The sequence below is a fragment of the Coccinella septempunctata genome, chromosome 5 (genome assembly GCF_907165205.1).
Source record: "Coccinella septempunctata chromosome 5, icCocSept1.1, whole genome shotgun sequence".
NCBI lineage: Eukaryota > Metazoa > Arthropoda > Insecta > Coleoptera > Coccinellidae > Coccinella > Coccinella septempunctata.
This window is the reverse complement of record NC_058193.1, coordinates 24,873,512-24,885,702: the sequence shown is the minus strand read 5'-3', so window position 1 is coordinate 24,885,702 and position 12,191 is coordinate 24,873,512. Positions and strand designations below refer to the sequence as shown.

Sequence of the window (12,191 nt, the reverse complement as noted above, 5' to 3'; positions counted from 1 at the left end):
AAGTAGCCATCCTAAGTTTTCATAATGAGCTATGCCACCCCTGGAGAAACAAAATTCTCAGAATAACAAGCTAAATCTATGACACTACATATTTGTGGATCTTTTAAACAGAGTTGCATTCAGACAAAGTACCCAAATTTCGAATATCACAGATATTTTTTATTATTGAACATCAAATTACTCGAAAACGGCACATTATACTATAATAATTCTATTTTACAAACGCTGAAATATTCATTGAATACAGCCTCCAACTTAGTTTCAACAGCTGGGTTCTTTGAATTTTTGGTATTTTTATGGTACGTATCTAATGGTCATAATGAGAAAACTGGAAGACGAGGGTGATATCTTGCGTTCGAAAAAGATTCATCAAATAAATGGAAAACTATATTCCGAAATTCATTTAATTTCATTCGATTAAACCGTTTGTGAGATAGCAATAAAAATAGCTTTTCTTTTATGGTTTTTCAACAGCCTGTATCTTTCAAACCGGGAAGATTCGGAAAAAATGGTGAATGAAAAAAAATGTTTCTTTTGACCTCAAAAATCTAATATTAAAATATTTGTACAAATCAAAGACTCACCCTGTATACTTTATAATATATCTCTGGAAAACATAAATAGAAAATGAAAGTTAAGAAATTTTAGCAACTCAAGTATGTTTTTCTGGTAAGGATGCTATTATCCTTTCCTATCATATAGGTACACTTTTCTGGGTTTTGAAGAATAAATAAACTACATATTGATTACCATTAATCTTTTTATTATTCTATTAAGTTCGAAATACCGCACATGTTATGGGGAGAGAATGTCAGAAAATAAAAAAAAATTAAGTAAGATTTTCACTTTCGAAATCGATTTTTCACATTATTTGTAAAAAAAAATATCAGAAATTCACTACAGAGATCTATGAGCTGAACTAAGTCTCTTCACTCAAGCACTGCTTACTGCTGGGTATCAAAAGGCCAACATTGCTTTCTGTCACCGGTAATGAGGCAAGCACTTCTTTTTCCTTCTGAGCAATTTTTCTAGGCTTCACGGTAGATTTAAGTCCATTTCTCAAATTCTGAAAATAAGAAATATATTCATCATAAAAAAATATTATTATGAGTTGGGAACAATCGAAAAAAATAAAAAAGAGAATCCCTGAAGACTCATGGTGAATCCTTGCCGAAACGTGGAAGAGCATAATCGAAAAACATAAAAACAGCCCGATAAATACTACTATACTCTCTAATTCTGCACATAACATGAAATTGTCTGAAATAAAATAAAGTTAAATTTTCGAAGTTGGTCAATTATTTCGAAAATCCAATCTCATTCTACTGGCATGTGAAATTTGTCGATGAAATCACATTAAAACTTCGTCTGTGAGGCGATGACTATCTGCCGCGATAGTTTAAAAGAGTTGGAATTGAATCAAGGTGCCAATTTTCAGCAAGGGAACGCAATATTCCCCAGAGTTTCGGAAATAATAGAGAATGTCCAATTTGATAAAACGTATTTGAACCTTTCAAGATCCAAGACTTTCCGCTAATTAACTTCCAATGTTCGAACTTAGTTTTTCCGGGTAATCCTCGTAACAGCCGATAAGATAACGAGGAATAATTCACAGAGTGACGTTCATTTCCTTTTTACTGGTAATTCTGTCAGAGATGGAGTATTTTTCCATTCTCATCTACTCTTATCAATCCTCGTTATAAATTGGCTCTTATCCAATTCGAAAAAATCACATTCTGAATGTGATGGGTATTAATTTATGGTTGAATACATTAGAGCACTGTGGTAATTGAAAATCCTTCACTTTTACTATCTTACCTCACACTTTTGATTTATGAAAGCAATCAATGGATCTCGTCAAGAGCTAACTATTAAAATTCATTTCAGTTTAACTTGAAGATGCTGATAGTGATAGGGAAACATGTGTGGTGGTTTAACACCTCATTTTGTTAAAATCGCATAATCTGTTTCAAGTTTTATTGAAATCCAAACGTAGGTCATAGCTTCTTAAACTCAAAATTTAGGTATAATTAGAGGATTCAGTGCATTTATTTCTCCTTATTCAATATAGTGTCAGAAGTTTCGAATTGCGTCCATTCTTTTAAGCAATAGAAACAAAATGTACAGGGTTTTTATGAGGAGATCATCAAGTTGAACGAATCGAATCAATTGAAACTCTAGATTTTCAAGTAACAACCTTTGTTTTTTATTAGTACAATCGATTATGTGCAAAAAAAAAATGGAGAGAAAACCTTATACCTTAAAAAGAAACTGTTCGAGTTATCAACGAAAGAGTTGAGATGAGGGAAAACAGTAATTTCGAACTGCTTGATTACTCTGAATTCTGCAAACCACAGATGCTTTTGCATATTAGTTATATTCGAGGAATAATTTTTCACATTTCATGAATGGACGAGTTCAGAAACGTTTGCCAACCTTGTAAATATTTGACCACACTCTTACAATGGAAACGTTTTTTTTTACTATATTTGCGCGTTTCTGTTTATTTACGCCAGAGTGGTTGTCTCTGCTTTAAGCATTTTACAATACTTGGAATGTCGCCAGCTCAAAAATCACAGTGATATAAAAAAAAATTTATATTGGTTTTTCACAGTAAGTTTTGACATTATTCAGGCATTTGTTTCGTGTTCTGTGCATAGACTAATAATTTATTTATTATTGAACTATGGTTTTATCACAGAACGCCTCCACTACTAATGTTTTCTGAGATGAAACCATAGTCTAGTAATGAATGAATTTATTAGTCTGTAAAATGCCTGAATAATGTCAAAACTTACCTTGAAAATACAATATAAATTTTTTTTCACATCACTTGGATTTGCGAGCCGGCGACATTCCAACTATTGTAAAATGCTTAAAAAAACCGAAAGGCACGAATATAATGTTGAAAAAATTTCCATTGTATGAGTGTATTGTAATATTGACAAGGTTGGCAAACGTTCCTGAATCCTAATAAAGAATTCATTAGGTATGTTTGTGTGCATGTATCGAAATTGCTGTTTTCCCTCAGCAGTTTTTCCTATAGATAACTCTGAAAGTTTTCATTTCGTGTAGGGGATCTATTCCGATAGCACCTCCTCTTTTTAGGTAGAATCGACTTTAATTAATAATAAAAATTGTAAATATTGATTGCAGAATATTGAGTTTGATGAGTTCGATATCCAATATGTCATGAACACCCTTTACATTTTGGTCCAAACTCAAAAATTGTTATAAAATACAAAATTTGCCATAATTGAAAATGGTAATGATTCTTCAGAAAAAAACGTCCCAAGGTAAAATATTCCGAAAAGTGGGATCTTCCGATTTTACCATTTTATTCATAAGAATCCCAATAGCCCATAAACCATTTACTTTTTTCCATACTTGACATCAAATCGGAAATCTCATGTTGCGAAGTTATACTGTGTGGCATTCGAAATAAGAAAATAGTAAGCTGTTTCCAGTATAACCGGAAACTATCTGAAAATATTTTATGGAGAATGTCAGTATGCAAATTTTAAGAAAAAAATTCTGATTAGTTCCCTTTAAACGTGGGACATCCTGTATAGAACGTTTTGGTCATGAAAATATTTTCGAAATAGACTCAGAATTATGGAAGAACCCGGAAATCATTTTGAATTATTAACGAAATGAATGCGTAAACAAAAGTCGAATCAATAAACCAATTCGTCAAATTTCCAGAATCCAAATATGCTCCAGTTTCCGGTCCGATGCGGGGCTACAAATTTTGATTCACACCGATCGTCGTATTAAATCCACAATGTTTCATCCGAATATTCAAATAAAATATTTGAATATTCGATTTCCAACCAAGCCCCCCCATCAAATATTTTAGGCAAACTCTGATGGAGCGTAAGCCCGCCAACGTTGGAGCATATCTCCTGAATATTTATTGTTTTATTTGCAATATCACCCTCGAAACTATGCTACTTCCGAGCTTTTTTCAATTCAGGGTCATTTCAGAAGCGGTCATTTGGTTACGACGAAGTTTCAGGCAGTCAGGGGGCATAAATTAATGCTATATTTATTATTTAGGGTGACGCCCCTTTATTGAATTATCTTTTTCGTAGATTGTACAGATTGCTCTGGGTAAAAAATCGCCTGGTGTTTATTCAGTCTGTGCTACAAACAGGTATATCTTGTTAATTGCAAAAATGATCCTGTATTATTTAATCAATAGGTGTACATTTCTCTGTGTAATATTGGTCTCAGCCAATTTTCAGTAATAAACTGCAAATAGAAGGGAAAACTATTTTACTAAAAATTTCCTGGATAAACATTGAGAAAGCACTAGTCAATTCTCATAGAAGTATTGTTTATTCGCAACTTGTTTCAAAAGGAGATATTTGAGTAATTTCAAACTACTGTTTTCATGAGAAAAAACACAACTTTATGTTATACCTCGGCAAATAAACCAGTTGGAAAATCATGGTAGGCCCCTGGATTGCTATCAAAAATGTGTTTCTTTCATTTCAACACCTAGCACAAACAGAGACGGAGTTAATAACCAAAGTTGAAATCGCAAAATTTCAATTTTGGCCTATAATTCGAAAATAAAATAAGATAGAGGAATGAAGCTGATCCCATTATTAGTTTCTCGAAAAAAGACGACCGTAATGTGCCCTTCATTTTCATCTATCCGTTGGGTTGAAAATTTGTAGTACAGATATTTTGCCCATCCTGTACATAAAGAACTACCCACCCTTATTTTTGGGCGTACTTTCAATTAATGTGCCTAATTCTGGATCACCTTGTAGAGAAAACAAAGAATTCTTATTGAATTTCGAATGTTATTCATTAAAAACATTTCACTGTTGTTTCAGATTGTTTAAAATTATACCCTCGTTATTATTTATACCAAATTTTATGTCTCGATGATTCTAGAAAGAAGTCTATCAATAATTCCCGTATACAGGGTGTATACGGGAACGTACAAACGAAAAGGGGAGATACCTTGAGTGAGTTTAAGAAAAAAAAGTCCCATAAACATGGGGTAGCAAACGTTTCGTTTTCGAGATACAGAGTGTTGAAGTTTGAATTTTTTTCAAGTTTTTTTCTCATATATCTACACTTCACAAGATATTCAACTAAAATTTGGCATAGATATTACATTTTAGAGTTCTCACCACGTGACATGGCAATTTCGATAGAAGATCTACAGGATTTCGAGAGAATCGTTCAAAATTTTATTTCTGGAAATCGTTGGTAGATACGACAAAACTACAAGAGACCGAAAAGTTTAGTATAAGAACAAAGCTTTTTTTTACATTTTTTCAAATTAACAGTTGCTCAACAAAAAAAAGTTCTGCAGAAGAACAGGTGGCAGTGTTCCGGAAAAATATCACCCTGTAGATCTTCTATCGAAATTGCCATGTCACGTGGTGAGAACTCTAAAATGTAATATCTATGCCAAATTTAAATTGAATATCTTGTGAAGTGTAGATACTATGAGAAAAAAAACTTGAAAAAAATTCAAACTACAACACTCTATATCTCGAAAACGAAACGTTTGCGACCCCATGTTTATGGGACTTTTTTTCTTAAATTCACTTAAGAAATCTTCCCTTTTCGTTTGTACGTTCAACTTAGGAATACCCTGTATAATTGGGAGATATGAAATTTTCTACCGGCATATCCTGTTTTTTCGAGATGAAGAGGCAATTTGAAAATGATCTAGGTATATTTCTCTGAGCTGTAAAATCTCATCATGACAGAGAGAATCTTTTTAAATATAACTATACAAAATTTTGAGAATTTTCAATTGAAGGGGGAAACTAATTTGTTGTTCACAATATATTTTTTCTTCAATTTTTTCGAGGTGATTCAACAAACTGAGTTGATTTTCCATAAGAATAAACTGAAACATATATCCATAGGAAAACGTTTGATGCATTCAATCTCCCATGTAATAGCTATATCATTCACCTAATCACTTCATGAGAAAAGATGACCAAGAAGATTAAGCTAAAAACGGCAAGAGTTTTGCTTGTCTCGGCTTTTTGCAGCTTCCCTTTCCATCCAGTATTTTCAAAAAATGGTCCTACGGACAAGGCCTCTAATTGGGTACCGGTCGACACGATCTCATCACCTATAAAAAATCACCAAACATGATATCTCGATCCCCTATCAATATCTCTCCTCTGATAACAGGCCTGTTCTGTAAATTGTCGCCCAACATCTCCAAACTTTCCACATCCCCAGGCAGGATATTCCGATCCTCAATTAACGAGAGTCCTAAATTGGCTCGGCGTATCATGTTGCTCTCTATTGGTTCTCTCAAGTCTCCCACGAAGGACAATATTTGTCATTCATGTCATTTATCAAAAACGAAAGAGTTCGTTATATAATTATAATCTCATAAAAAGCCTTTTCGTTATACGCCATAATGTTTTATCTATTTCGGTGAATAAGCCAATGAATCGATTAAATATTAGGCAGAGGGATCTAATATACCTACCAATTGTGGTGAGTTATATGGGGAATTCTGGAACATCCACTATTCAAACCGGGAAACTTTCCGGGTTAAACTTTAATCCTCACAATTTTCCCTTTCGCACCGTCTAGAGACCGCTCACTGCTATTCTCGGCCTTATTCTTTATTTATTGCACTTACCTCCGATAAAGTACCCGGGCCTTTTATAACGTAATATATGGCATACACTGGAATCCACATCATGGAGGCCAAACTCAAACATAATCCAATAACGTTAGCCCAAATCGGATACTCGTAATCTCCGTACGATAGAGTCCGGAACTGCACGCACTGGCTGATCAATATTATCTGGAAAGAAACGGGAAGATTATATCATAAATGTTCCTAGATGAATGAAAAAAGTTTTTACTTTCGCAGAAAACTTTTGTCTGTCACAAATTTACGATTATGCTCAGAATACTCTGTACCTTTGAGTATTCAATACATATTGTCTGTAAATAGGTTGGTCTTCTATATGATTTTTTTTTATCAGCCCCTTATCAGATACAGCCCTCTTAAGATGATACCTGAAAAGCAATGTTTTCTCAGAAACCAGAAGACTGACAGGCATGAAATTGAGCAGACATTCTAAAGGAGCCAGAAGGCAATCAAACAAAATTCTGTTGGTGTTCCCCTGTACTGTCAGCTGTCAGCATGATAGCCGGCTATTAGATATTTTAAGTTCGAAGATCCAGCATATATACGACTCACGCTACGTACCTGTTGATAAGTATTTTTTCTCAAAAACCGTTTTGGCAAGAAATTAGAAGAGACCTTAATAATTCAGAATAATTATGGGGAGTCCGGGAGAGTAGAACCCCTTTTCACTCTGAAGCCACTTAAGTTGTATCTGTAAATGGTAGCAACACATTTTTTTCCGTCAAGATAATAATATCATGCCCAAATAGGTGAAGATTGATAAAAGTAGAGATGTTGAGATAAACATTTTGAGTACAGCAATTCTTTTTTTAGGAACCGAAAATTGGCTCATTTCTCCCTAACCCATGGGAGAGTTGCAAGAGAGACTTGACCATAAGTTTGTTCATCAGGAAAAACATTTGGAGAAATCAATTTCCAATGACCAACGATTGTCTATGTCAAGGTTTTCATCATCAGATGTATCAGTGTATGAAATTCGTATTTTCTATTTCAGAGTCAATCTCACTTATTTCCGAGATGTGTTTTACTTTTTTGAACCTTTGCATATTTTTTATATTTATTTCTATTATTCAATTCGCTTTTTTTGAAGCAAACTATTATCTGAGCTCAGAGCGGGAAACTTACCCCGGGTTTCATAAAGCTTGATCGGGGCATCAACGCTTGATTGATGAACAGAAGTCACTTTGTTTTCAATCGATAATTCAGTCATGATCATTGTGATTATTATTCTCGCATCAAATTATGATGTTTATATGTCCACTCATTTATTCTCTATTGCTACTTCTTCAATATATTCAGAAATGAAAAGATAACAGTGATTTCATTTCAAAAATTGAGTGACTGTCAATCCATTGATCAGGCAATCAAAGTTTTGTGAAACCCACTGTTAGACCACTGATTTTGTTTCCCGACCATAGCATAGGGTCAAGTCCCCCGCACTCTCTTTTAGTCTATTCAACAGATGTCTTCTTGAAACTGTTACAACTAATATTGAAAAGGCACATCATTTGTGAAACAATATTAATCAATGAATAAAAGCAATAAAACTAAATAACACCACGCACCTATTAAACTTTTCAGACAGTGTAACATACATAAATCATTCAATTTCTTACTTCCTAACAACAAAATCATATTCGACCCTCTCACTCCCGAACTGTCCTGATGGCTGCCAAAATGGAGCAGCCAATGGTTGTGGCTTATTACGAGTATGTCGCAAGATATTTACGATACCGGTAGCGCCAAATGAGTTGAAATATTTGAGGTGGTTCAAGTCTCCTACCTGAGCTACTCCCCCACTTATAATATACCTAACTAAGGAAAAAATTCCTCGCGAATCAAATGTTTGGGTAAGCTTTTCCTATCCCTAGCAATTAATTGGGAACCCCAGAATGTTTCGGAGCGAGCTGGTTAGGAAGAGAACAATGTTACGAACCTATACTGAAACTATAGACACATTTATGAATTGCACCAGCAGCATTCGAGAAGGCTCTTGAACATTGCTCTAATACATGATATACAATTCCGAAAAAATATTATTCCAATAATACACGCTAGTCATAAAAGATCGTAGGAAATTTCAGAGAAGTCGAAATATCCAAACGCAACTGTAGACCGGTTTTGGGATCATTGTCCCTCGTCAGTACAGTGTAGAGCTGAATATTTCGAGCGGAGGATGGAGTCAATTCATGGCTCCCTAATTCAACTAATACCTCAAGAGACCGCAGGCGAGTCAAGGGGGTTCGCTCACAAGACTACATAATGCGAGCTAATCATGAACGAGCGTAGGAAATCCCTACGCTTTCTAGTGCTTTTGGAAGTTTAGAAGACTGGACATTGGTTTTATAATCGATACTTTGGTATTTGAAATATGCTGTTTTTAAGACTCTAATTTATGAAGATGATGTATTGCACTTTTATGTTCTGTCATAGGTGATGTCATTTTGTAACTTTTTTAGGCCTGATGAAGCTAATGGAAATCTGCTAAACATCGCCACATATAATTTAAGAGTTTTTGGGTGTTTTCCTGTTCTTATCCCACAATTCTTTGACTCTAAACCTTAAAAACATAAATATCAAGATAGAGTATATTAATACGGCCCCATTTTTTTAGTATCTAGTCATTGGTTTCGTATGCGATGTGACCTAATATTTAGAGGGGCAGATTACAATTATATTGATTTAATTATCGAAGTATTCAAAGTCACCAATAATAGTATTCCAAATAATTATTCTTAATATCTCTCACTAGAAAAAAACACCTGTTTCCTGGAGACCAAACGTCACCTGAGATCAGTACCTGGAAGTGTGCAAATGCTCGCCTTCAGCATCAGTGCTTTTCCATATTTCCAGTGAACCAAGGCAAATTCGTCCTATCAAATTCCCTCACATTATTCCTTTTCCGTCAAGATCTTAAATGACTCAAGAAGTCTAAACTTCGGCATATTCAGTAACTCGATGTTACAAATTATATCCAGTTTCCACTTCTGAACACCTCGACAACATCGTAACTTGTCGTTAACTTGTAACTTTGTGACATACAATCCTATCCTATCTTCACCATGCCTTCCACAGTTGGGTCAATAATCGTGCCGTTCCAAATATCCGCCAACGCAATCAGAGGCATAACTTCTGACTTGATCATCTCATGTTGCAAGGTGAAGTCATTTCCGTCACGTATGAATTTTTCCGCCTTTTCCGAATTCGCGGAAAGGTTTCCGTGCAAGCGACGTCGGTTGAGATCGTTACTTACGGGCCATTTCCGTCACTCAGGCTTGTATGCTAGTTTTACGTTCATTCAGATTCGCATTTTTATCCTCGCAAATAGTTGGAGGAGGCATCATGAATAATTCACATTCTTTGTGCGGTGAATGCACCGGATTGTTGCTGATGACCCATCTTTTCCTCCTCAGAACTCAATGCAAATGGGAAGTAACTTCAATGTTTTTCCATTTCAATCTTAGGCGAATTTTAAAGCTTTTCATCACAGTCGGTTAATTCATAACAAAGAAAAAATTTATTAGAAGAAGTATTAGCACAAAAAGTAGGGGAGACTAGGGAGCATTGATACATGGGGAGGCTTGATACAGGCTTATATCCGCGGTCTGTAGCCGTTTTCAAGAGTGTTATACTAGTGAACAGCATTCTTTGGCAGAGGGCATTGCGTGACATTAATCTGTAAGGCTAACAGTAGTTTGTTTGTGAAATATTCAACAAAGAGTGTTTCGAGGTGAGAAATTGTAAGTTTTTACTCAAGTTACTTAAGGGTTTTATGATAATGCATTAATTCTTCGGCATAAACAAACATTTCACTGGGAAATATGCATAAAACTACTCAATTTACAGTTTTATTCGGTTTTCAAAATATATTAGAATAAGATGAAAACATGAATCACTTTAAAAATTGCTTTCAGGGAGGTTTGAGACATTTCTCGTGGGGAGGCCTGATACATGTATCATCTTCAAAAAATATTCCGTAGCTAGTTGGATAGGCCTACATGAAGGCGTTTTCACCATCCAACATATCAGGGGGATTTTTAAGAACTGGAATTGATCCGTACAATCCCCATGTATTTAACGAGGTCAACATTTCTTGTGCGGAAGTGACTAACCGACCATTTCCTGATTTTTCCACATCTATGGGACCAAAGCAAGCCAGTATCATTGCTGACCTACCTACTGAGCTAAATAGTCCTAGTACATCCAGCAGCATACATAGCCGAGGCAGAACAAGAACCAAGAAAATCAAACAAAAGAGGTAGGTATACGAAAGAAAGAGTATGTAGACCGGGGTATTTCGGACAATGAGGATGACACGGTTGAGGAATATGACTGAGAGGGCGAAGATGTAGCCTATATATACCGCAATGGTTCATTTTCATCCCCTAGATCAAACGAATTCTGGATCAGGTGTCAGGTGACTCAGGTGTGCTCAAAATGGCGCGACGAAGAATTTGCCGGTGTTAGAAAAGGCACAAAAACGTTTATATGTGACATTTGCAAGTGATGCCAATGGGACTTATATTTTCAATTTGTGTCTCATGCCTCCCAGTACATCGTATCAATCCTCCCATATGTGGGGAGGCTTGAGACAGTTTGCATGTTTTTGTGTTCAACGTTCTGTACGGAATAAGATGTTTTTGTTTTGAGACTTCTATATTTATTTTGTTCAACGATTAATTGAAGAATTATAAAATATAAGAAAAGTCCTGTTTCTTCATATAATTCAGTTTCCAAAATAAAAATTCCAAAAAACGTATCAACCCTCCCCAGTCTCCCCTACTTAATTCAATTTTGTGAGTTCGTAATGACACTTCTGGAAAGAGACATCAAGATCACTTTAGCCTGTGTTTCCGTTCACTCATGATTCAAAGGAAATAAAGTGGCAAACACCTTTGCCTTTCATTGGTCGAGAACCTTTCTGAGGTAAAATAAAATGTACTTGGTGAAAAGCGTTTCAGTAAAAGAAAAAACCCGAAAGTAGGTATCTGGATCTCAGCCAGAATACGCTAAACCCTTGGTCTGGTGGATTCCTTACAGGGCATTGCCACCTCAGGAAGCACCTAAGGAGAATGGGTTCTGCAGAAACTGACGAGTGAAGATTCTGTGGGCGGAGGAAGAAACACTAGATCAATCTGGTGACGGAACGCTTTTCAAGTCACCGCAAGAAAGGCTTTGGACGAGGAGCCAGCAAGTAACCTCAAAATGTGTACTATTCTTCAACTGCAATGCACCTTCAAGAACATATTTTGGACCATACAATTGGGAGGTGCTAAGAGAGTTTCAGATTTGGAGGACTAGGGATTACCGAAGCTAAATTTTATGTAGTAGTTTTGTACTGAATTGTATCGTTCTAAAAACGCTTTAATCATTCCCAAGGGGTTTGACTTTTATATACTGACAAAGGAACAGCAACACCCAGAAGAAGCAGTTTAAATTTCATTTTTTTTTGGTGAAACATAGATAGTATAGCAAGGAGTAAATGATTAAAATTTGGAGAAAAAAAACGAAGGGTTTTTTTTATTGAATTTGTTAA

General features: G+C 35.3%; 1 protein-coding gene across 5 annotated transcripts in view; it reads right to left on the bottom strand.

Moving 5' to 3' along the window:
* Positions 1–742: 742 nt before the first annotated feature.
* The window catches only part of LOC123314317 (sodium- and chloride-dependent GABA transporter 1-like), a 52,926-nt gene continuing 41,477 nt past the window's right edge, over positions 743–12,191 (bottom strand). For all 5 annotated transcript variants that reach the window (XM_044899504.1, XM_044899507.1, XM_044899505.1 and 2 more), the window contains exons 10-11: positions 6,638–6,805; positions 743–1,066 (exon numbers count right to left, since the gene is read on the bottom strand). In XM_044899504.1, coding sequence (XP_044755439.1) covers positions 920–1,066; positions 6,638–6,805 — 315 coding nt within the window. In that variant the 3' untranslated portion in view covers positions 743–919. The remainder of the gene's footprint in view (positions 1,067–6,637; positions 6,806–12,191) is intronic.